The sequence below is a fragment of the Ochotona curzoniae genome, unplaced genomic scaffold (genome assembly GCF_017591425.1).
Source record: "Ochotona curzoniae isolate NIBS_2020 unplaced genomic scaffold, NIBS_Ocur_1.0 contig_291, whole genome shotgun sequence".
NCBI classification, from domain to species: domain Eukaryota; kingdom Metazoa; phylum Chordata; class Mammalia; order Lagomorpha; family Ochotonidae; genus Ochotona; species Ochotona curzoniae.
The window spans coordinates 2943660-2970811 of record NW_024465649.1 but is presented as its reverse complement, the minus strand read 5'-3'; the positions used below and the strand labels follow the sequence as shown (position 1 = coordinate 2970811).

The window sequence follows — 27152 nt, the reverse complement described above, 5'->3', positions numbered from 1 at the left end:
GAATAGATAATTCTCACATATACCCATCAGGGGAGATTCCACATTCTTCACTGTTTCGAGTAAAATGAAGAAATTCTTGAAACTATATTCAAATGGATTCGTGCTATTTTACAGGAAGCTTTTTGAGGTCTGCATCCCCTGAGATTGATAGACTCTGGGAAGGGCATGTAGGACTCTCATTTTTAAAGAACCTAAATTTGCTGCATTCCCAGGTGCCTTTAGAACTGTGATTTCAAGAGTCCTGTCCTCTTACTCCAGCTCATCATGGAGCCGACAAAGCAAAGAACATAGGTCCTGACTTTAATTCTTCTAAATAAACACTGTTTTACCTGGTGTCACTCAAGGGCCCCTAGAGGAACAGAACTCATAGGGTACGTGTGTGTATACACATACAAAGACATGTTTATTTTAGCATCTTACATGATTGTGGGGTTACAAGTAAAAATGCATTAAGGCAGACGCATCTGGAGAGACAAGGCTTCTAGAATTCCTCTTGCCTAGGGGAGGAGAGTCTTTGATCCACTAAGGTCTGATTGGATGAGATTCACCCACTTTGTGGAGAGTGACCCGCTTTACTCAGCATCTGAAAAATGACTTCACAGAGACATTTAGGATAGTATTCGATCGTGGCCCAGCTAGGTTGCCACCTTAGTATAACTATCACACTCTGAAAGAAAGAATGGATTGGGTTGCAGAACCTACTGTTGAAGTTTCATTTTTATCAGACCTTTGTATTGAGATGGGAAATTTTTGCTGTGTCCTCCTACCTTTCTTTCCTTGAAAAAGTTAATATTCATGTTAATGAGCTACCTGGAAAGGAGCCTAAGCATTTGAGGCATTATTTTTTATGCAAATCAACTGGTATTGTTTACATGTTATATAATTTCTATTCACATTTCAAGTTCTTTAGGTATTATTGACATCATGTGAATCAGTGGTTAATCAGAGGTGTTAGTGTTGGTGGTTAAGATACTGACCCATAAGGTTTATGTCCCTTTATTAGGCTCTTTAGCAATTTATATTCAATTTAAAAGCTCTGATTTCCATTCTTAATGGATTTGGCTTCAAGCCAGATTGTGTGTGAGAGAGAAAGACAGAGACAGACTGTTGCTCTGCCTTTCAAATTGAGTAAGTTTTTGAAAGATTTATTTATTTGAAAGAGTTACAGGGAAAGTTTGACAGGAAATCTTCCATTCACTGATTCACTCCCCAGGTGGCTGACACAGCCAGGGTTAGTTCAGGTCAAAGTGAGGCCCTTCGTCTGAGTCTCCCACATGGGTAGCAGGAGTCCAAACACTTGGGCCATCTTCCGCTACTCATATCAGGCCGTTAGCAGGGAGCTGGATCCAAAGTGTGCAACTAGGACACAAATCAGTTCTCGTGTAGGTTTACGGTATAGCAGCCAGTGCCTTCAGTGCCTTCCCCATTGTGCAATAACACCAGCCGGATGAATAAAATCTTTTTTTTTTTTTAAGATTTAGTTATTTTTATTGGAAAGTCAGATTTACAGAGAAAAGGAGATACAGAAAGATCTTCTGTCTGCTAGTTCACTCCCCAAGTGGTCACAGCTGAGCCAATCCAAAGCCAGGAACCAGGATCTTCTTCCAGATCTACCAAATGGGTACAAGGTCCCCAGATTTTGGACCATCCTCCACTGCTTTCCTAGGCCACAAGTTGGATGGGAAGTGCAGCATCCAGAGCCGGAACATAAATTGACACCCAAATTGGTTCCTTGTGGATGCAAGGTGAGGATTTAGTCACTAGGCTATCACACCAGCCCCATAACATAAATCTTAAATAGAAGGATGTTTTAAATAGTAAAGATATTTGGCATTACAAACAACTATTCATACCACTCAAATTAGTAAGTTCTGGATTCTGTAAGAAAATTGCTTTCATCTTTTTGAAGGTTACCTAGAAAAAAATATTTGATAGTAGAGGGAGGAATTATATAATAGTGCTGCAAGGTTAAATCACTCATTTATTCATTTGATGTAATAGAGCTTAATAGAATGTTTATGGAAGAAACATTGCAACTGGGTACTGAAATAGGAGACGGTTTTGAGCAAATGCAGATGTAGAGAAAGAACTTTCCAGGAGAGCACTTATTTCCAGATGAATAGGAAGAAAGCTGCTGGCTGGCAATAATCAGAAGCACTGAGGAGTGTTCTTTGCCAGAGCTAGAGATGGAATAGACTGGGAGGCTGGGTTAATGTCACATCACAGGGCCCTCACATGCTAGGTTGTTCCATGGGCAGTGCTCCATCAGTGAAGAAACAGACAGTATTTATCCTGTTCTTTCCTATTTTCTGACACATTAGAGGCACTAATAAATGTTGCTTGAATGAGAACATTCATTTAAGAATGGAATCAATTGGCAAGACACAAGCCTTAAAGGAGTTTTACTTGTCACCAGAGTAACAGCTGGAGTCAGCCCGATTTCATTTATGTAGGGAAGGCACAGTAAAAAGCTTGAACTTAGCATGGCTTTTGACTTCCTCTGTGTTGAGTTTTGCAAGAGGGAAGAATCGGGGTCGAGATTGATTCTGGGTAAACTGTGAGGGCTGGCACCAGGTGCTACTTTGTGTGCCTTCTCATCTCTTTGTCACTTGAGTTCAGAGGCCCTGTCAAATTCTTCTTTACATTCAATACCTTGCTGGAATAGGGCCTTGGTAAATATTTGCCAAAGAAGTCAGGACTCTAGCAAATTGTCTTTAGTTTTCAAGTTGCAGTGGTAGTATAGAATGATCAAGCTATTCGTCCTCCAGGCAGAAATTGAATATTATTAAATAATTATACAGTTGAACAATATTGGTAGTTTTCTACCCATTTGTAGTAGTGTTTTCACCTGAATGTTATTCCATTATCATAAGCTTTGTTATGAAATTTAAGTTGATGTCAACTCAATTATTAATCATTTTTTAAAATTTGCACAGGTTGAATTTTTAAATGCACAAAAATGTAGGTAGTTATGCATATCATTTTTCTAACACTTACTTGAAAGACAGTTTCAGGGCGGAGGATAACACACAGAAAAATTTTCTATCTGTTGGTTCACTCCCCAAATGACTGCAACTGACAGAACTAGACTGATGTGAAGCCAGTAGCCAGGAGCATCTTCCATGTCTCCAGTGTGACTGAAGGAGTCCAAGCACTCGAGTCATCTTCAGCTGCTTTCCCAGATGCATAAATAGAAAGCTGGATCAAAGTGGGACAGCCAGGACTTGAACTGGCATCCACATGGAATACTGGCACTGTAGGTGGTAACTTTAATTGCCACAGCACCCGCCCCATATCATTTTCAAGTGAACTTGTCTGTTATGTCTATGGAAAGTAACGTGAGAGACATTGTACTAAATCCAGTGCTGGTGGAAGAGGAGTAAAAACCAGTTTTCCTTGCAGGAAGTCATGGAACATATGTAAATTCTAATCTGGAAGACAGGCTGGAGCAAATGTATGACAGAAATCCAGACTCCTTTATCGTATGGTTTATTTATTTGAAAGGCAGAGTGACCAGGTGAGGGAAAGACAGGAAGAGAGCCGCTGATTTACTTCCAAAACCAGGAACCCAGAACTCCATCAAGATCTCCTGCATGGATGGCAGGGACCCAAGCACTTGGACCATCTTTTCTGCCTTCCCAGGTACATGAGCAGAATGCTGGGTCAGAAGCAAAGCAGCCAAGACACAAACCAGCACTGTGATATGGGAGGCTGGCATCACTAAGTGTCAGCTTGATATTCTGTGCCACAAGACTAACCTTCAGACTCCTGGAGATCAAAAGTGTAAATCCTTTAATACGGTGGGAAAATGGTTGGAGCATCCCAAAACCGAACCAGGGCATAAACGCTTCAAGCCAGGAAACAGCAGCGTACATAAAGCAGCTGAGAATGGTGAGGTAGAGGACCCAGTTGGAGCTGTAGCTTGTGGGTATGCTGGGGGAAGCACAAAAGCGCAGTTCACCTGGAAACTTCTCTGTAGGCTGTAGCGAAGGAAAGGCTGTGGTCAGGCTCATGATTTGAAGAGACTGATTAGTTAGGAAAAAAACAATAATTTTGATGGAGAAGCAGACTGGTCATCAAGTTGGACCAATCTGATAATCACAGAGCAAAGTAATGACAGCTTAAGGGGAAATCCAAGGAAAACAGGAGCCATCCGAGATGACAGTGGTTTCATGGGATGTAAGAAGAGGGTGGAGAATATGTAGAACCTGGCAACTAGTTTTATTTGAGGTTTGAAGGGTCAGGAAGTAAAGATGCCTCTAAGTTTTGGATTGCGTGTGTGAGAAGATTCGGTACACTAAAGAGTGAAGTGTACAGTGAAACACTTGGAAGAGGGTCGATTTAGGAGTCAGCTGATTGGGGTTTTGAATTACACGGGTATCATTCTTGAAAGATGTTTGGCAAACAGTTGACAGTTAGCAGTAGTATCACTGTTTTCATCCCATGGATATTTCCTCCTTCATAACTAGATTATTTGCAAGGCAACCCAGGAAACAGGGCAGAGTTTAATGCCTGGTCTTAATGATACGTTAAAACATAGATGAGCTTTTTATGAAATGGTATTTTTAGATATATAGCTGACCAGTATGTAGACAGATGCAATTTTTTTCCCTGTGATTTTAAATGTTGAAGCCCAGATATGAGAAATAAAACATGGAGGTCTTGCCAGGTTTGCTTCTTGCACCTTGGTTCGCTTTGTGTCACAAGGTCAAGTAATGATAGGCTTGGTCTCTGACAACTTCATTGTAAGTCTTATTCTTTCCCTTTGCAGGCATGCTTTGTGTTTTCACCCTCAAAGTACTGATGGCAAATCTTATTCTTTCAAATTTCACATTACCATCTCCAGTCCCTTTAAAAAAAAAATACAATCCACAGGCGGACTGACAGATACAGTTTTCCCAGCTATTGGTACCAATAAAGGTTTTGTGGTGCACTTGGTGTTTCTGAAAACCTACTTAGTGACATGGTTTAACTGAGTTAAATTATTAGAAAGGGTTGCACATGTTTCAGTAAAATACTTCCTTGGGCTTTCTTTCTATAAACACTATTTAACTGATTGTATTCCACATGCAATCCGGGACCATGGGAAAGGCAAGAACTCCATCTCAGAGCTCTCTGCCATCTTGTGGATAGGAAATGGGCTCAGGGAGGGTGTGGCAAGGCTCAGGGGAGTGAGTCTGAATTGTAACTTTCCTGATTCCACATGACTTTTAACATTATTTATATGAAAGGTATAGTGAAAGAAGGAGACGAGAAACAGCTTTTCCATCTGCTGGTTCACTCCTCAAATGGCTGAAATGGCTGGAGTCAGAGCAGAAGCCATTTGACTAGGAATTCCACATAGACCCTTGGCTTGGGCGAAAGAGCCCAGGTACTTAGAGACTTTTTCAGTGCCTTCCCACAGACTTACCAGGGATCTGGATCAGAAGCAGAGCAGGCAAAGACAGAGGTGCCAGCAGTCAGCCAAATCATTTTTTTCTTCTAATGGCAATATACCTTGGCCTGTGGTAATATTGGCACAGTTTATTTGCCTTTGAGATGCAACTGTGTTGCTGTTGAGAATCTGTCTCCATAGGAACTACCAATTGGCCCTCCAGTGTTTCTAACCTGCTTGGTTGGTTTCTCGGGCTCACCCGGTGTTCTGCAGTTTGGGTCCTTCCGCTCTTGAGTGTGACCTTCACTGAAGGGAGAAGGAGATGATTAGCTCCTTACAGTGTTGGGTTTCACAAGCTGCATTGTTTGAATTTTAGGTAGAGATGTGTTTTATTTTTTAATTTTCCTTTCTTTTTAAAATGGGGTCTATATAGCAGACATTAGCAGATACCACCATCAGCCCTGTCGTAGCCAAAAATCAGAAACCTTCCCATTAACTTTTGCAAATTCTTTTATACAAAGTATTTTGACGAAGGTCAAGACAAATCGTTTCGTCTGTAATTTCTTTTCTGGAGGGGGCTTGTCTGGTATATACCTACCTTCACTCCCATGGCTTTAAACACTTTTAGTATTGGGTCAGTAATTTGCGTTGCAGCTTCATCAGCACTAAGAATCATGCATTTTGTGTGCCCTGTTTCTTTTAAGTAGGGAGATCAGACAGGCCTCCTGCTGCCATGTGTACCTGAGAAATGCAACCAGTTCCCCTCCAAGCTCACCTGCTAGCTCTGAGATCCCTGGTGCTTTTCTTCAGTGTTGGTGTTGTACGACTCACTCTCAGCTGTCCTCTCTTTGCTAATGACCCAGCATATAGGAGGGATGAGAGTATACCCTGTTGTCAGCCTCTGGCCTCCCATCTCTTAGATTTTCCCCATTTATTCCTTCAGCAGCCATTAAACTTTGATGCCTTCCAGGTCAACTGCGGAGCAGCCCTGGGGATTAAAAAAAGCGCCAGCATCTCTCCCTTTGTGCCTTCCAAGCCAGGGAGAGTGTATATAAACAAACAATGGTTAAATAAGTAATGCTGAGCCCTTGTTTGAGTCAACTGGGCCAATGGACAAGGGCACTGAGGGACAACACAGAGCAAGCCTGTTGATTCTGTTGGGTTGTCCTGTCCTCTACTTGATTCTTTTTGCAAATACTCCTCTTCTGGTGTGTGTCCCCCCCCCCACCCTCCCCAACATAGAAGATAAGTATTTGAAATGTTAATGAACCCATTTCCAATTCCTTCTGGAAATCACTTGTGCAGTTTTCTCAGCTTATGTGAGAACACAGATTAAGCAGATAATACCATCCAAGTATGAGATTGAGACACAAGATCACAGCAGGACCTTTCGGTGATGATGGATAAATGGTGAAAATGAGATAGGGTTGGTTCCTGTGATACCTGGAGGCTTGTAGAGAGGGAGATGCTTTACAGCTCTGAATGCCTCATCTTGCAAAGGGCATTTGAAACCAGCCCTTGTTACCAGTCTGGGTGAGGGGCTGAACCCTGAAGGTTTCCATCCTTCTCACAGATAAGGACAAAAAGAATGTGACTTATCACTGCAATCTCTGCATAGATGGAGGGAAAACCATTTTTCGGGCCATGATTACACGTTATTTGACAGCTTTTCAGTTTGCCCATTAATTCAGGTGTTTGAATAAGTAAACACTGTAGTGGGGAGGGAGTTTGAGTATCATTTACTTTATAAATGTGATAGTTCCTTTTTGAAGTGATCCTACTCTTGCCCCCTTCCCTCAACCATTCAAACAGAGTTTAAATATTTGCCCGTGCAGATGTTTGATTTTTATCTTAGCTCTTTCTTTGTTTAACTTTATTCTCAGGGGTAGTTAAGTGGAAGATAAGGAGGTTCTTGTTTAATTCTTTTCAACTGGTGTTGCTCAAATATTTGGAGAACGGCTGCTTCCCAGAATGACCATGTAAGCAGGAGCCTGGTTCGATGGCTGTTCGTGCCATCACCCAGTCACCCAGACCCCACCAGGCAGGGTTCCCGGGGTCTGCTCACCCTGCTGACGGCCCGCACCCACACATTGCTTTGAAAGCCCCTGCAGCTACTGATTTGGGATTTGTGCCTCCGTGGCTTCCCCAGACTGTGTGTGCTGCTCTTAAAAAAGAACTTGACAGAGCCTGCCTGTGCAGTGACCACCATGAGAAGCTGTCAGTATTTGTTCCACACTCCCTTCTTATCAGATAGGATGTTTTGCTTTCAGAAGAATGGGTGATTTTTCTTTTGACCTTTTACACTTAGCTCAGTATTGTGGCTGTGATTAAAGAATGAGCCACATTCCTGGCCCCTTTGCCATCATTACATTGGCTTTGTACATGGCCTCAATGATCAATGTAAGCCTTGCTCTTCTGAGAAATCCACAGGGATTTGCTTTTTTTAAATCATTACCTTGGAAATGTATCCTTGAACAATGCCACATTTCACCACCGCCCTTAGAACACACACTAGGGGTGTGGTTTTTGTTTGCTGTGTGGTAAATTGGGCAGGCTTCCTTGGAAATGTTAGGGAAAGCCCAGGATTCTGAGTGATTTCCCTGACAAATCACCTTCCCTAGGAAATTCAACAAAGACCAAGAGGGACTCAGGAAGTAAACCCCAACTAGAGTGAGTGAATGAGTGTGTGTGTGTGTGTGTGTGTGTGTGTGTGTGTGTGTCCTTTATATTTCTTCCTTTCTAACTGGGGCGCCACTGAAAACTTGATTTACACTGTGAATCGAGGCTGAATGAAATCCAATTGGAACTCACTTGAATACTGTTTTGATGTAAGATTCAAAGCTTCTGCAAATTTATTTTATCTTCTACATTTGCTGATCTCCTGCTTGTAAATCCTGTTGAAGGAGAATAAAAATGACTGGAGCCTGATGGGAATTAAATGTCTGAAGTTCAAAGCAGTTTGCACATCAGAGCAAACGTCAATCAAATGAACATCTTGCAAGGCAGGCAGGGAGTGAATTTCTCCATGGGGAAGAGATCAAAGTGGGAGTCACAGTTCTGTTTTCTCCCTCGGGATGCAGTTTCGATCAGTTGTTCATGAAAGTAAATCCAGAAGGAAGTTTTTTTTTTTTTTTTAAAGTGGGGTTGGAGAGATGGAGTTATTTCTCTTGAAACCATATTTCAAGCAGTGGTTTTATCTTGTGAAAATAAATATAGAAAACAGGCATAATCCAATATCACCAGTTTTTTAGAGCCAGAATCTAAAGGAGATTTAGATAGGATTTTTCTATCTTCAGTACTAACTTTTTAAAGCACAGATATAAAGAATGAAGTAAACCAAACCTCTTAAGTTGGAGTACCTTCTCATTTTATATGAAAATCAATGATGTTATTAGTTCTTGCTCTTTCTATAAGGCTAAAATTATACACATGTGCTTGCCTGGGAACTAATATATTACTCAATGGAAAAAATATTTCAGGTAACTCCTAAGAGTCACTGACACGTCTTTATACAGTATCTTAAACATGAACTTCCTTTTTCACAGTCCCAAAATTAGGTTATATAATGTTTTGGGTTTTGTTTTTTTATAAATCACTTTCTCAAAAGCGCACACACATATAAAATGCATTCCTGTCTTTGGCAAGGCAGCCGTTCCTCTGGGACCTGGGAATATCTAGAAGAACCCGAACAGCAAAGTGTGTTTTTCTCATGTGTTTGGAGTCTAATAAGAGAAACAGGCATTAGGACGTTGAGACTGGAGCAGGGAGAGAGATTAACCTTCACTATCCTACGTCACCTACACTTTGCATCTGATATTCCCAGGCATCCCGCCAATCCTGCACATGCTCTTCCTCCTGATCCCAGAAGCCCCTCTGACTCCCACCTCCTCTCCTGACTGGCAGGGCAGTGGCAGATCCAGTGAGAGAAGCAGGACGAGGCTTTCTGGGCTTTTCTAGAGTTGACTTTGCTGGTGAATATGTGGCTAAGATTCAGGATATGTGAGAGAAGAAAACTGGAAGCAGTTGAAACCATTGTGAGATGCAGGTGCTATTGAGTGAACAGTGTTGCTTATCTGCATCTTGTGGATGTAACTATGATACCATAGTAACCCTGCTTTCAAAACAAGATTTTTAAATGTGGAAAGGACACAGTGAAGAAGTCAGCCATAAGATGGAAGGACTCATCACAGTGGAGACTGGAAAGGAGATTGGCTTGTGCTGGACATTGGAGAATGAGTGCAGTAGACACTGAGGAGCATCCCAGTAGGGGTCAGAAAAGCATGGATTAGATCATGGGAAATGAAGCTTGGGTAGATTATTGATGACAAGTACTACATTGTGAAACCATTTTATGACTAACCAGTGTTTACCGAGCACCTACTTCTGTTAATGAGTCACCACCATTTTTGGTATAAAAAGTTTTCTTTAGTTCTCTTAGAAGTGATCTTTTTAGGAAAGAAAATGAAACAACTCACGTTAGTTGTTCCCAAGTTTCTGTGGTCTCAAGAGCCAGATTTCATTTTTACCACTGCCCGAGAAATCCATGCACCCTAGGGTTGGACTCGGACTTTCTTGGCATCCTGGCTCTGGAGCCCCCACCAGGTGGCAGGGGGCCGCCCCACACTTAACAGTGTGCTGAGATGATTGGTCAGTTAGCTGCTCAAGTTGCTACTTTCCGCAGGAGCTTAAATTTGGTACACCACAAGACAGCCCCTGAATACCTACCTTTAGCAGGACCATTGCTAAGCATGAAGTGGACAAAACCAATGAGACATGATGCCTGCTGTCATGGGACTCTGTTTATTCATGGGCCGTGATTATTGAAGAATACAAATGTAACCAGGCATTTTAAATCATGGCTCCTGCTCTGCGAGAATGTGAAGGCACCTGATGCAGACTTGAAAAGTCATCCATTACCAGGAGGAGCTGTTCTGAGAAAGTCACTTATGAACACATACCTGAAAAATTGACCAGGGAAGTCATCAGGGGAACCTAGATTTGCGTTGTTCAATATGATATCCACTGTCTAGTGACTATTTACTTTTAAATGAAGAGTAGATAAAACAGAAAATGGAATGCCTTCTTTGTTGCTCACATTTCAAATGCTCAGTAGCCACATGTGGCTACCATACCAGACAGTGTAAAAATAATATACTTTCAGCATCTCAGAATTCTCTTGAATTTCCGTAGTCTAGATTCGTAGTGGTCTGGCCACACCACCTAATTTTAAAAACTAAATTTTCCTGCAGTACAGCCGCAATCAATCTTTTTTGTCTTCTGTGGCTGCTTTCACTCTAATGGCAGAGCTCGGTGTTTGCAAGAGATTTAGGACCCACAAAGCTTAAAATATTTATTATCTGGCCTTTTATAAAGTTGTTTGCAAGGAAATAGATTTAATGTGACTAGCTAACACATGGAGAAAAGTGAGATGATAGTGATACAACTTGGCCTGCATTCACGTAGGCAGCTGCTGCTGCATTAATCTCTTCTTTTTCTCTCCATCTGTGACTTTTAAGGCAGCACTCTTCTCATCTAGACAAATTGGAGCATGTCCAAGGAAGAGCAGCCATGTTGGTGAAGCAACTGTGTCCTCTAAGGCCCAGTTGACATACTTGGTATAATTCTGCACTTAACAGAGGATGGACTAAAGGTCCCTAGATATCCAGCTACGTCTTCTTATGAGATATGTGATGAAGCAAGAGTGTTTAACTTTTGCTGTTGAAACCAGTTCAGGGTGTGAAGGCTTAGTTCCCCTGCCAGTACAATCAGCTCAGTTTAATAGCTCGAAAGATAATCAAAGTTCATTTGAATCACTAAATTGATCCTGATTGATCTTGTTTCTCCCAGGTTATTAATGGAGTTTGATTAGTGGCATATAGGATGTGCAAGATTTTAACATCCTCGTCTCCAGTTATGTTCATTTGAAAAAAATCTCTTAGATACATCAGGAGTCCTTGGTATTTGAAATCCCAAATGCATTAGTTAGAAATTCAAAATGTTTGTCATCATTTTTGGATTTAATTGACTCTTAAGGACTATGTATAAATTTGTTGGCACATTTTCCTGTTAGTCGTGCAGATGTTCTGTCTAGCACATGGGCTGTTGATTCCTCTTCAGTGTTTATTGAGCAACTGGAAGCCATAGCACTAGCCTTGTTAAAGGTCAAGTAGCATCCTGATACATCCACTGAAAGTAAAAAACAAAAAGACCATAGCTTTATTTGCATTACAATCGAACAGATACAAGTTGAATATCATGTACCATGAAATTTTCCATACATTGTTTCTAATTTTTTTGGAAAATAAGTTTTTATCATTTTTTTCAAGTAAGGAAATTGGGGTTCAGACTAGTTGAATAGTTTTTTTTAAGGTCACCCTGTTTTTTAGTAGCAGAAAGAAACTCGAAACCAGACCTTTGCCTCCCTAGCCATTTTTTCCTCTTCACAACTGTTTGTGTACTCTGGCATTGGTTTTCAGATAGAATTCTGTTTTACATGTAATGTCAGAGCTTAAGTCTGAATTTTTGTAGTTCTAATATATATTCTATCATCTATTTTCTGTGTGATTTTTATCAATAGTACCAACTCAAATTTATTAGGGAAAAGTTAGTTCCAAGATCAGTGTTGTTTTTTTTTAATCTCCCTAAAATTGAACTTGACTTCTAAACTCCGTAGTTACAGAAAACCCTGACCCCCATGTGCACACACACTGTTCTGAAATTACTTTTGTGAATGTTTGCTCACAAGTCCCAATTTTCCTACATTATGAACTCTTTGACATACATTATCAGTATTATTTTTATTGGTTGGCTTTTCTGTGTTGAATCACAAGTAAATAATGGTTTCTAATTCTCTTCTATTTCAGGTTTGATGGAAACTTTAACACTAATGTGTCTAGAACAATTAGTTGTGATCGACTTTCTACCACTGTTAACAGTCGGGCCTTTAATCCAGGGCGAGACTTAAATTCAGGTCAGTAATCTGTTGGTTTTATCAAGGTGTACTGTGTTCTACCAGAATAAATGGAATACATGTATTACTTCAGACAGCTTTTGTAAGTTTTGAAGAAAAGTGCCATATACTACTTAATGAGTGTTTCTTGCTGGAAAGTTAATCCTCAAAATAAAGAGTGGAAGACAGGCCATCATACTGACATGTTTTAAGCATTTGCTCTGAAACTGCACATGGCAGATGCCAAATACCTTGTTGGTGTTTTAGTTCAGTATCTCATTTTTTAAATGTTGTACATTTTTTTAATTTTGGAAATTAGTAGGAGTTGCTGATTTCAGTTATGTTACCTATTAAGTTTTCATTTGTTTGGGGATTTTCTTGGAAGAATGGAACAAGTTTTCTACTGATAAACTTGGTGCCGTAATACTGTATCTGTTAAGGTTGCGCTTTCTTGTAGTCTCACTGGAATTAAATTCTGTGTGGTGATAATAACTACTAGCAAGGTGTTTATAGGTGTTTATTGCTCTAATGTAATACATATCTTTGCTTTCTTGACCTAGATTTCCATAGCATCTTTTTTTCCTTATGTACGCTTGTTGACTTATGGGCATCAGAACCCAGAGGTTTTGCCTTCTAAAACTGTAAAAAATTTTGCAATTCACATAATTCTCAACACTCAAATGTTTACCAAGGTAGAATCTGGAACCAAGAGAGGTACTGTGGCTTGGTTTATTGCTAGAAAGTTAATCTAATCTTAAGCATGAAGAACTGGATTTCTCAAAGTCTAGAGACACGTAAAGAAGAATCCAGCAACCTAGAATATTTGCTTTCAGGTCCAAATCTAATCTCTGTTTGGGGGAGCAATGGTAGTCTTTGGGATTTACACAAACTAGGTAACCTATTATGTCTGGAAAGAAAGAGCTTTAAGTTTTATGCTTCTTTGAGATAATAAAATTATAGCTGTTAGATAAATGGTCCAACAGAATTCTGCTAAGTACATATCACTTGGATCTATATATTGAATTTAGCCATTTTTTAATTGGTCAGAGATTCTAGAAGACTGTGGAGTAGGTGGGCTTTACTCCCACAAAGGAAGCTAAATGAGAATTTCTGCATTGAACCTGTGACAGAACAGAGTATATAAGAGCATGGACTGGGCAGGGAAAACCATGGAAGAGTCCACGGAGAGAACTCAGTTCTCCAGGATCCTGAATGTAGTACTTTCTTTCAGAAATGGTCAGTATACAATGTGCATTACTGGATGTGAAGACGTAAGGCTGAAATAGCAACCTTCAGTGATCAGATTTAAATGTGCCCCCAAAGGACACAATGTAGTCAACATTGTGTGTAAACTTTTTATGATTGGCATTCATTTTTGATATATCTATTTGAGTTAATAATTCAGCTTATTGCACAGAAATGGAGACAGCTATCTTTTGTTGGATATTTTCACTTTATTATTGATATGTTTAGTTTTAAGTTAAGTCTCTCTAATCAGGAAAAAATAAAGTAAGAAGGAATTATAAACTATTTTTAAATACTTTTCTGTCCCTTCTGGCAGACAGCATCCCTCAAACTGTCTCTGAAACTAGATTCCTGAACCTGATGTTGAGTTTCTGTGGAAATCACTCCTAGCTATGAGAATGGGACCATGAGAAAGGGCAGGCTTGGGGCCTGACATGGTGGCCTAGTGGCTGAAGTCCTTGCCTTGGATGTGCCAGGATCCTGTATGAGTGACGGTTCTAATCCCAGTGGCCCTGCTTCCCGTCCAGCTCCCTGCTTGTGGCCTGAGAAATCAGTCGAGAACGACCCAAGAACTTGATACTCTGCACCCACATGGGAGACCTGGAAGAGGCTCCTGGCTTTGGATCAGCTCAGCTCAGGCTGTTGCAGTCACTTGGGGAGTGAATCAATGGATGGAAGGTCTTGCTCTCTGTCTTTCCTCCTCTTTGTAGATCTGACTTTGCAATGAAAATAAGTAAATCTTTTTCTTTTTTTTTTTTTCAAAGGGCAAACTTGGACAGGCTGCAAGTAGTGCATGCCACGTTGGAGTCCACAGTGATGCTCCTTAGCTATGTCACCTACCCCTATGAGCTCAACCTTGTGGGATCTGGGAACTGCTATAGTCAGGCTATATCCTTATTGCCTTGTTTTATGTCTGTTCATTGTTTCTGTTAGTCAACTTACTGTTGGTATCTATCATTACTAATAATAGTGGAGAACCTTTTTTTATTTTGTGAATACCAGAGGCATTCTTTTAAATGATAGCCTCTCTACATACATATTGGAATAATATACAGTTAGAGAAGTTCAATGTTTATTATGTTCCTTCTATGTGGTTGACATTTCCTCTGTGCTAGGTCAGAAGATGTCAATATGCACAACATATGTAAATGTGTTGTCAAGGAAGAATAGTGCAGGGGTCAGACCAAGGGAATATTCTTGTCTTGGGTTGAGAGGAGGGAGACTTGCTGTTTTACGAAAGGTTTTATCGGTGAGGTCTGAGTGAGTTGGGCTGAAGTGTGATGTGCTCAGAAGCTGCAAGCCACTAGACCAGAGGTAGTTGGAGGCTGGATCATCAGGAACCTGACTTTAGTGATCACTGTAAGGACTAAGGATTTTTCCTGGGAGAGAAATGCAGCTGTTGGCATAGAGTGAGGGGTGACAATGGGAAGAAGACGTGGCTTGACTTTGGCTAAAAGGTTTACTGGCTTTTGTGCTAAGAGTAAGTTGTTCAAGGCAAAGTTATTATTATGACAAAGTCCAGGTGGCAGGTACTGAAGATATTAAAATAGTGTAGTGGCAGTGGTCGTGGTAAGAAATGGTTGAATTCTGAATCTGTTTTGAAGATAAACCAAAGGATTTGCTGACTGATTCGATAAGGGAACAGCAGAGGGGAGGACATTTGATGGTGTGTGAGTATGAGTCAAGAAGGGCTTCTGGGACATTTAGCCCTGTCAGTAAGGAAAGTTGACATTTACTGTGATGGTGATCCTGAGAGAAGCTGAGGGATCAGCAATAGTTTGGTTTTTTTATTAGCTAAGTGTGAGATGCTAATTAGATTCCATATAAAAGGATATTATGGGTGAGTTGATTATTCAAGTCTAGAGTTCAGGGACTAGACCTGGTTAGACATAAATGTGAGATTCATTATGTATAGATAGAACTTAAATCATGAGACTCATTAAGATTATGTAGCAAATGACTTGGTTGAAAAGAAGAACTCAAGGGACTGAGTCTTAAGGTACTTTACTACTTAGAAATACTGAGAGAAGAGGCAGGAGGAAAGAAAGGACTTTAAGAGGGAAGAGCTGGTCTGGTAGGGGAAGAACCAAAAACACTTGAAAGTGTTTTAAGAAAGAGGAAGAGATCAAACCATCATTTGGTCCTGCTCCTGTAAGATCAGGGTTTTGGAAACCAACCATAGGATTTAGCCATGTGTAGATTATTGGTGAGTTTGACAAGGGTTATTGGGTGGAATAGAATGAATCCAGTGAATTCAACCACTTGGGATTGGGAAAGAGGTGCTGGTGACAGTGTGCCCAAAAACTCTTGATGGTTGCTTGAAGGAGACCTGAAGGGCCATGGGCTCAAGAAGGTCAGCAGTTTATATGCTAAAGGAAGGGTGGGTCCTGTAAAGCAATGTGAATAGCATGAAAGCTTCCTTGGCTAGGCATCACAAGCATTAGCATCCAAGTAGATGGAGTTCATTTGTAGTAAGAAAAGGAAGGAAAAATAGGTGGGTAGAGATGCCTGTAGGGGGTGTAGGGTCTGAAACTTGGGAACATATGTCCTTAGTGATTCTGTCTTAGAGAAACAGGAAGCAAAGTCATCAGCTGAAAATGGAGACCAATTGATCAGGAGTTAAAGACCTACTTGTTCATTGTATTGTGATTACCTTTATGACCAAGGTGAAACAGCTGCACAAATCATCAAGTATTCCTACAAGATACTGTTTTATTTCAATGTTAATTTGTTACTGGGGAGAGGATTAGGATAGTTAGGAATGTAGCATGTGGAGAGAAGTAGGCAAGATACAGTCACAGACTTAATCTTGAATTTTGGCATTTCTAAGAGCATGTCTCAAAGTGCAAGCTACTACCTAACAAGAGTTCTTGGCACAGTTGACAGGGCTGAATACAACAGCTTTGGGCAATATTAGGTATTTAACAACTAATTTGACTGCATTTGAAGTTTGGGGCCGTTCTAGCCAGGCACTGGTTGTATCCCAAGGTCCACACGCTTGAGCCATCATTTCTAACACAAGAGAGATGATGGTTAGGGAAGGGTGACCTCACAGTCTCCCCTTTTCCTCCTCTTCAGCTCACGTATCCTTTCAGAGCAGAATTAGTGTACTCCATGGGCAATCACATGTTTGACATTTACATCTGTAAGATGGCCCCTCGGGTTCTTTCAGACTGTATATAATGCATCAGTGGGCCCTTAATTGATAACAGTTTCAGACTTACTGGAAGCAGACTCACATAAAATTGTAAACCATTCTGAGCTCCATTTATCCAAAAGTCATGTGTCCATCCTTCCATCCATCCATCCAACACACATGTGTGCGTTCTTTAAAAATAAAAAAAGAAAAAGAAAAAGAAAACCCCTGCCAGAGCCCCACTTACTAAATTGACTCCTTTTCCCTGATTCCGTTCAAATGTCTAAAGTTTGACAGTGCGTGTGTTTTATTACGGTGCTGGTAATGTTTTGCTCAGGTCCTTTCCTGCTTTCATCCCTAGTTTCTCACTTCTTTTTTTTTTTTTTTCAAATTCCTGCTGCGCTATTTTCTTCCGTGTGGCCTGATCCCCAAAGAGAGTTTATTTGAAGAGTTTAAGGAAAGTTGCCTTTCGCTCTCTTGACTTATGCAATTGTGGTGAGAGTAGAAGTGGAGTTCGTCTTTCTCGCTGAATGAAAAAATGTCTGGACTTTCTTTATTGTGTTTGATTTAAAGAGCATTTGAAGTTGTAAACGTCGATCTTGGTAACATTGTGGTCTTCATTGAGATACAAGACTCAGAGGGTGTAAGGGGCATTTATAACTCATGTTAGAGAAGTAAATGTTACAGGAGGTACAGGTAGGCACTGGAGACTGCCTTAAAAAAAAAATCCAATGGTGCAAAAGCAATATGCATTCAGCAGAAACCACATTTGGAATCTTGGTCTTCAGCCAGGCTAGCTACGTGCTACATGATGCCCTCTTGAGAGGGTGGACCCCAGCAGAGGCCACAGATCCTAGTTAGACGTGTGGCCATAAGGAGACCACCCATTTTCTATAGGGTACAGCTTTACCCAGGGTGTTTAAGATTTTGTTTGTTGTTTTTGACATTCCATCTTGCCCACAAAGCAATTGTTTGCATGTATACATGAGAGAATCAACTGTATTATAACCTATATAAATGTTTCTGAGCATGCTGAAGATGGCTAAGCTAAGCTATAACATTCAGTGAGAGGTTAGGTGCATTAAACACTGAAAAGTATCAAATGTTTTCAATTTATGATGGGTTTATAGGGATTCAAGTCCATTCTGAGTCAAGGAGCCATAACATATGGACCATAAACATTACCTGTTAAATATTCAAGTTTTCCTAGTAACAAAACAGGAGAAAATCCCTACTCAAACTAAAAGCCTAAAATGAAAGAATAAAAATGAGCCAAACCTGGTAATTTTTTTTTCTTTCTGTACCCAGTTAGCCCTGCTTCCTAATTGCATTACTGTCATAAAAGATATGCTAATGCTTTGTGTAGCATCTAAATTAAGTTAAAAATCAGGATACTTGAGGTTATATGGTTCCACTTATGTGTATGAATTTATATGTATATTATGTACATGCACAAAATTAAGTTGACCAAGAGAGTACCTTGTTCTTTCCTCTGATTTCCTCTTCAAGTTCTCTTGTTACATGCTCAGCTACTCGAAAATCTATCCTTTCTTCTGGTTTTTAAAAGAATCTTATCATACTGAATTCATATTTTATTATCTGTACCCTAGCTATGTACTATAATATATGTTATAGTATACTTACATCCTGAACATTCTCATATACATATCATTTGTTTTCCATAAATTAAGTTAAACCAAATTAAAAAGTTAACTTTTTCAGCTGACATGATGGCTCATCTGGCCAATCCTCCACCCTTAACTTCCAGCATCCCATATGGGTGTCAGTTCATGTTCCAGCTGCTCCACTTCCCATCCAGAGCTCCTTGCTTGTGGCCTGGGAAAGCAGCAGAAGATGGCCCAATGTTTTGGGACCCTGCACCCATGTGAGAGACCCAGAGGAAGCTTCTGGTTCCTGGCTTCAGATTGGCTCAGTGCAGGTCATTGCAGCTACTTGGGGAGCGAACTAGCAGGTGGAAGAGCTTTCTTGTCTTTCCTTATTTCCCTGCCTTTCCAATTAAAAAAAAAAAAAGGTTAGACCTGGCACGATAGCCTACTGGCTAAATCCTCACTTTGTAACTGTCAGGATACCACATGGGTACCAGTTCATATCCCAGCTGCTCCTCTTCACTTGCCTACTTGTGGCTTGGGAAAGCAGCGAAGGACAACCCAAAAGCCTTGGAACCTTGCACCTGCACAGAAGATCCTGGCTTTGGATCAGCTCCAGCTGTTGATGCCACTTGTGGAGTGAACCAGTGTGTGGAAGATCTTTCTCTCTATAAATCTGACTTTCCCAATAAATAAATACATCTTTTTAAAAAGTGTTTTATTTTGGTACTATAAATTAAAATCCATGTATAAGTGTTTTCATAATGTATGTTTCCAAGAACTTGAAGTTCCTTTGTATGTGTAACTATGCTTGTACATCATTATAGTAATGAATGCATGATATTGTTGAATTAAACAGTACACATGAGTTTAATACATTTTACCACTTTATCCCAGTATTAAAAATGCTGGTATCAGGGCCAGTTCGAGTCCAAGCTGTTCTATTTTTATTGCAACTCCCTCCTGATAAATCTGGGAAAGCAATAAAGATGGCCCAAGTACTTGGGCCCCTGGCATGCAAATGGGAAAACAAGATGGAGTTTCTGGCTCTTGGCTTTAGACTCTAAGACCTTGCTGTTGTGGATAAAACATCTTTCTCCTTGTTTTCTCCTCAACCCCATTTATTGCCTTTCAAATAAGTTAGTCAGTTTTAAAAAAAACATTTATTTATTTTTATTGGAAAGGCAGATTTACAGAAAAAAGAAAATATAGAAAGGAAGATCTTCCATCCACTGGTTCACTCCCCAGTTGGCCTCAATGGCTGAGTCAATCAGAAGCAAAGAACCAGAAACTTCTTCCAGGTCTCCCACATAGGTGCAAGATCCCAAGGCTTTGGGCTGCCCTCTTCTGCTTTCCCAGGCCACAAGCAAGGAACCGAATGGGAAGTAGAGCAGCCAGGACACAAACTGGTAGCAATATGGGATCCTGATACATTCAAGGTAAAGATTTAGCCATTGAACCATCACAGCCCATTTCTTTAAAAGACTGTTTTTCCTTTGAAGGATTTCAAGTGATCCTCTACCATTTTACTTGGCCACTTTGTAGCAGTTGACATGTAAACCTGTTTTGAAATTAATTTCGTTTCAAATCCCAGGAGCCTCTTTAGCTATATCACAAAGTGATAACTAAAAAAAAAAAAACAAATTTAATTTCATTTCTCTAAGATCCGTCTCTGTTGAATCTTTTCTGCTTAGTCCTGTTTCCTTTTTTCTGTGGGCTCCTTTCCGTCTATCCTATCCCTTGGGCCTGACATCCCTACATGTCTTTTTTTGGCTGCCCTCATTGAGTGGTATCCCCTGAAAATTTTCCATCTAGTTCCTACCATGTGCTGCTGATTCCCAGATCTGAAGCTCTAGCCCTGGTCTGTTTCACAGTTTATTTATTGGGTTGCCATTTTTAGAACATATCTTTCTGTGATCCTCGGGCTGGGTTCACTATTGGATCTGGAATATCTGAATATTTCCTCACCTCTTTGCACCCAGTACAACTCTGGGTTTTATGAGTTTTGACCTAGCTTGCCTCAATGGCTGCCTAAGAATCTCAGTGAGTAAATATCTGTCAGGTGCTCATACAAAGCACTAGACCCTTTGTGTCTTGAGTCTCCTTTCTCTTATAGAAGACTAAGGAATATGTAAATCTTCCTGAAATGCTTCTCTGCTTCTATTCTACAGGTAGCGGTCTGTTAAAAACACCTACTTTGCAGCAGACATTTGGCCTAGCAGTTAAGATGCCACTTGAGACACATCCCATATCCAAGTGCAGAGTTTGAATCCAAACATCACTGTTGATCCCTGACACTTGCAAGACCTGGGTTGAGTTACAAGTTTCCCCTTTTTGGCCCAAGGCAGGGGTCACTCTGGCCCATGAACAAACAGAGAGCTCATTCTCATTCTCATTCATTTCCTCTCTCTCTCTCTCTCTCTCTCAAAACAGAGAATTCCTACTCTGATCTCATTTCTCCAAACCCTCTGATGACTCCCCTTTGCCTTGAAGATGAAGGTGGAGCTTATTCTTTTCTACTTTATTTTTCACTGCTTCCCCTTAGGTCTTCTGGACTCAGGCCCCAGGGAATCCTGCTCATATTATATGCCATGTTGCAGTACGCTACTAGCCTCTCTACATGGAAAGCACACTTGCTCCTCAGGACCCAATATCTTTTTCAGATTGCCTTACTCTTGTAACTTGAAGATTATTGCAGCCAATCGGACTTCTCTGGCAGCAAACTCTAAAGAGGAGACTGGCAGCCAAGAGGGAAAGAAGGGGAACAGAGTGGGCCATGGTAGAGGATGGTCTCAGGGATGTCCTAGTAAACCAGGCCACGCTTGAAAGCTAGGACACCTCCAGAGTTGTGTCAGCTCAGCTGTGACTGCTCTGTACCACACTCTTAGTTTTGTTATGTTGGACAACTTCTTGATCTTGTGCCTCTTTTTATTCACTGTTTGTATGTTTCCTGCCCAAGCCAATGCCTTGCTGATACCAGGTACACAGTAAATGCTTACTGAATGACAAAAACTACATTTTCTTTGTGCTTTTGTTTCTTCATCTTTATAATGGAATAGTGAGCACTTTTGAAGGACTTTTTTGAAGGCCAATTGTAATTGTGACTTTTTATAAGCAAACATAAATTTCATTCATCTAGAAGCACTTCTGCACACATGAATTTTGTGGGTATGTAGCGATAGACTCTACTAATGAATTATGTATTCATGTGGTACTTACCATGGTGATTCCAGGAACACTGTGTACATACCACACACAATAAGTCCACCACTTCTTAATACCTTATAAACCATTCCATATGTTCACAATATTCTTAACAGATACCAAGGACAAGTATTAGCTTCCTTTTGTAACAGAAAAATACCAGGGTTCACTGATATATGGATATTCAAAGAAATTCCTTATTAGTATTGATACTAACAGTTGATACTAATTATATGCCCTGACTCGGAGTCTAGTGTCCCTCTCTACAGTAGATTGCTGTAAGATGAGGAAATAAAATCTAAGACCAAACTTAGAATCTGTCCACCCATCGACTTGCTCTTTGGCTCTTGTTCTGTATCAGTTAACAAGGTTTAGACTTTATTAGTTCCTAAAGCCAAGATCCAAGATCAACCCTGATTCCTTCATACTTCATAAAGAGCTTCCCTCAGATGAGAACTACATGGTACTTACTATGCCAACACCAAAGTAAAGCAGTTTGATCCTTGTGGAGTTCCTAGTTTAGTGGTATCTTGGGGTGAAGAAAAAAAAAACAAGTACAATTACAATGCAGTGCTCAGAACTCAGATGATAAAGGTTGTGACCTGTAAGCTGGACCTTGAAAGATATATAGCACTTAACCAGGTGATTTGCTCATAAAGGTATACATTTTTGGATCTAAGAAGTATGCAGTCATGGGCCTGGCACAATGGCTTCTTTAGCTAAACTTCCCCTTGCACATGGCAGGGTCCCCACATAGGTGCCAGTTCATGTCCTGGCTGCTTCACTTCCCATCCAGCTTGCAGCTGGTGGCCTGGGAAAGCAGAGGAGGATGGCTTAAAGCCTTGTAACCCTGCCACCTGACTAGGAGACCTAGAGGAGGTTCCTGGTTCGTTTCTTCAGTTAAGGAATGAACCAGCAGATTAAGGATCTTGATCTCTCCTCCCCATAAATGTGGCTTTGCAATTAAAATAAAAAGTTATGCAGTCAGAATGTATCATTGTTTAAAAGTGTAAGCAGAAAATGAAAGTAGTGCTGAGCCAGACTATAATAGGTCTAATGTATCAGTCTGAGGAATTTTTGGGTCGTTTAAGTTTGATTTGCTTGCTTCTATATTGAAGGCAACCAGCTGGCAGACAAAAAGCAAAGGAGGCCAGAGGGCTTTGTGAAGAATAGAAGCAAATGTAAAAGGAGAAATTGGGAAACAATCTTAAGGTCATCCAAGAGTGGGAGGTAAATGGTAAGGAAGGGCCATGGCATAAACACGGTGCCCAGGTGTGGGTGGGATGGGAGAGCACTAGGTGCAGAATCCATGTAGAGCATGCTATTCCAAGTTACTTCACTGATAGAGTGAAACGTAGGAGGGCTTTCCTTATCATTGCAAGTTAGACACATTTAAATTTTTTTTTTTTCCTTTGGAGACAGAGGAACAGTCTAGGAAGCCAAGGACATTGATGGAATGATAGAATGTGTTGGGTCAGTGAGTCAAATAAATATGAAGCAGATAAGAAAGGGTCATTGTGCTGTCCAGAAACAGGGTTGATTGGCTGTTACTGGATTATCTTTTGCAGTGGATCTCATCTAGTTTTCAGCAAGGTGGCCCAGTCACAGGCTACATGGTTTCAGTGTCATACAGGGTCCAAGGCTTAAGTCACTTTCCCCTTTCTGCCCTGAAAATGCCTTACTTATCAAATGATGATAATTTAGTGAAAGTCTATATCCTGGGTCTTGACAGCTGTTATATACTTGGAAACTAAATATCTCTGTCCTTGGATTCCTAAACATAAATAAAATATCTGCCTCACTTTGTTGTTTTAAGAATGAGCTGAGATATTTCAAAAATGCCTACTTCATGATTAAGTACGCGGCATATTCACCACACCTGGAACAGAATAAGCAGTATCTGGGTGTGTCTAAAGTGTGACCCTTCCAGAATGCATGGGTAAACAATACTCATGGTGCAAGTGAAAAGTGAGAATCTGGAAGGGATGATAATATAATGCCAGAAATGTGCTGTTCTCTTATAGCTCAGGGTACCATGTAAAAATGATGCTGGGCATCAGTGGTCTGTTCTACAGCACCTCTCACCACCACATGCTCTCACTGCTCCGTGTAGGAAACCTTCCGTAGGTTTACAGGACAGAGTTCTGGACCCAGAGGCGAAAGTGTTGCTGTTACACAGATTAATATTGAAAAGTGCTAAGTAGATACTACTCTGTCAAGGAAATGCCTGTATGTTTGTGTGTCTGAGCCTCTGTGTACTTAGAAAAGCTCCAGTGTATTATGTTGGCAAGCTATGGAAGGTACACAACTTTGTGTGTTAGTTACTGAGTGGTACTAGGCTGGACATCAGAAGGCCTAGAGTTTCCCGAGGCGTAGGAGGCAACAAACATTTGACTGTGTTTTCGTTTTGTCCCAGTTTTTGTGAATAATGTTGTAAAAACAAGGAATGGGCCTTGCAAAATGGCGTAGTTTAGGCTAACCCTCCCTCTTGCAAGCACTGGGATTCCATGTGGGCATAGGTTGTTGCCCCAGCTACTCCACTTCCCATCCAGCTCCCTGCTTATGGCCTGGGAAAACAGCAGAGGATAGCCCAAAGCCTTGCTAACGTGCAGCTGCTCCTGGCTGTGAATTGACTCAGCTCCAACCATTGCAGCCATTTTCAGAGTAAACCCAAGGGTGGAAGAAGTTTCTGTCTCTCCTCTGTAAATCTGATCTGCCTTTCCAATAAAAATAAATAGATTTTTTAGGGGAAAAAAAGTAAAACAATTTACACCCCAGCTTCAAGTGATTTACACTCCATCTCTCCCAGAGACGGAGTGGTTAAAGACTAAGAAAGCCAGCAAAGAGTTTGAGGCTTGGTTGGTTTTTTTTTTTTTTTTGACTAATAAGGCCAATAACTTAGAACCAGGTAGATGCAGATGGTGGAACTATAGAGAAAGTATTTGGGTCAGAAAATCTGGGGACCATATGTGAAAAATGTCCACATAGAGTTCAGTGTAGTGTATGCTAGTGGTTCAGTAAAAGAAGCAGAAAGAATGCCTGAAAGGGGGAAAGGCCCATTGTTCAGGTACTTATCTGACAATGATTTGTATGCTGTGATTGAAAACTGTTGGTCTTTACCTTGGATTAGCATAGCAATTATTTGAGAGTCAGACCGAGAGTCATAGATGGGGATAGAGCTTGTCCAAAACCTCTTGAATTTTATAATCTTGGGGCATGGGGGGCATTAGATGGTGCAGAAACCAAATAGCACCCATGATGCCCCAAAGCTGCCCCTTTGGGATGCTGTGGGCAACCAACTAGGAATGAGGAATAGAGATAGCTGCTGGCAGTCAGATCCAAAGCACCTCTCTGCTGTACGCGCTCTTCCATGTTCTCACCACTGCATGTAGCAAACTTTGCGCTGGTGCACTGATCATGTTCTGGACCCAGAAGAAGCAGTTCACATGACCAGCACTTGGGGAGAATTTGAAAGGCAGCAAGGGGCAGTGCTTTCTCCTCCCTTGATGCTGGGCAGTGACCCTGAGCTTATCTTCCAGTCATCCATGTGATCACAAGGGACACAGCTACTACTCCATGTGACATGCTACTAGTGTTCTTTACATTTAGTGTTTTTGATTTTCACCTTCCATCTTATGTTGCAAAATGCCTGGCTTTGTACACAATGAAATTTGGTCTACACTTTATTATAAAAATACCCTTTGTGTTAAATGACTTGCCCCATCTGTAGAATAATGTGAGTCTGAGCACACTGAAGGTAAACTGGGTTAAATTATAGTGTTGGGTATGGTAGGAGTATTAAATGCATTTTCAACTTAATGATATTTCCAATTAAAAATGGCAATATTTGAGTGTAACACCATTGCTGGCTGAGGAGCATGTGTATTTGTATCCTGTTAGTCTTCATTCTTTGCTGCCTTTTTACTTTTCTCTTTTGGTTTCTCTTTAAAAATATCTGTTTCTTTTTATTGGAAAGGCAGATTTACAGAGAGGAGAAGACTGAGAGGAAGATCTTCCATCCACTGGCTCACTCCCCAAGTGGCCACATTGGCCAGAGCTGAACTGGTCTGAAGCCAGGAGCTTCCTCTGGGTCTCCCACGTGGATGCATGTTCTCAAGGCTTTAGGCCATCCTCTACTTCTTTTCTAGGGCACAAGCAGGGAGCTGGATGGGAAGTGGAGCAGCCAGGGAACTGGCACCCATTGTGATCCTGGCGCTTGTAAGGCGAGGACTTTAGCCTAGTGACTACCACACCTGACTCTCTTTTGGTTTCTGAAGGGTCTTTAGGGCCACCTTGTACAACTCCTTTACTTTGCAGAAGTGCAAATTGGAAAGTCTCATAGGGGAAAGAGTTGAAGACTCTTAGCTAAGATCCCCGTTTACTCTGCAAATGCTGACATTGTGCTTATAAAATAATCAGGTGTGTGCTAGATACTACAAATAAGATGCTTGATGCTTATTCCTGCCCTGTGGAGCCTGTAGCTCCTCTGTGTGGGATATAATAAATAGTCACATAAAAAGAACATAGAACTTCACCATTTTCTCTCTGAAGGAAAACACTGGGTGCTCTAACGAAAGTTGATCATTAAGTGTGAACAAGGAAGGACTTACCAGAAGATGAAATTGAAGGCAAACCCTGGATGATACAAAAGAATTAAGCAGATGAAAATGGAGAGAAGAGATAAGCCAGCCCAAAGGATTGCCTTATACCCAGGGCCTGGCACATTTCTTACAGTGTGGTGAACTGAAGAGGAGATAAGTGAGGTTGGGAAATAGCAAGGGGCCAGATTGTGCAGGCCCTGGTGAAGCTTGAGTTCAATGCTCTGCATAGTGCAGAGGAAAACCTTAAGACTTTCCAAAAACCCACAGGAGGATTTGATTGACATTTTGGAAAGATGCCGTTGAATGCTTTATAAATTTAAGATCATGTGGCTTGCTAGTCTTAAGAGATGGAACTTGAACTTAGGGCTTCTCAGTCTAGTCCATTCTGATTTATTAGAGTCTTTTTCTATTTGGTATGTGCCAACCTGAATTAAATAAAAAAGTACAGAGTTGTGCTGGGCCAATGTCCAAATGGCTTTCTTTGTCTTGCTTAAGTTGACAGTGAGAAAGAAACTGCTAAAGCTCACGTCTCTAGCCTGTTGAACATCTAAAATGATTGTGATGTCTAGACTCCATGATATCTCCCTACCTACTATATAGGGACAGGCATTTGGTCTAGTGATTAAGCTGCCTGTTGGCACACCTGCATTGTATAGCTGAGTGCCTGCATTCAAGTTCTGTTGGTGTTCCCAATCTGGCTTCCTGCAGATGCTCACCCTGGTGAGGCGTCAGGTGATGACCCACCACTGTGGGAGATTTGGGTTGATTTCTAGGCTCCCAGCTTTGGCCTGGCCCAGGCCATGCTGTTGGACAGTGAGCCAGTGGGGAAGGGCTCACTCAGTCAATCTCTCTCTCTCTTCCTCTGTCTTCTATTTAATGTCCAATGTCACACATAGATGTGCATTAAATAATTACTGTTGATTCTGCCTTCTAAACAGTAGCTTGGTCTGACAGTCTTCCAGTTTGGACAGCCAGGGCAATGGCAAACTCTGACATGAGAAGTGTCCAGCACGTGTGCCACAGATTTTTGTAGTTC

The 27152-nt window shown here is 41.0% G+C and overlaps 1 protein-coding gene across 1 annotated transcript in view; it reads left to right on the top strand.

The window, feature by feature from the left end:
* Nucleotides 1-27152, top strand: part of CACHD1 (cache domain containing 1) — a 205522-nt gene that overhangs the window by 117171 nt on the left and 61199 nt on the right. Inside the window, exon 4 of the mRNA XM_040978638.1 lies at nt 12238-12344. Within this exon, the coding sequence (XP_040834572.1) occupies nt 12238-12344 (107 nt within the window). The remainder of the gene's footprint in view (nt 1-12237; nt 12345-27152) is intronic.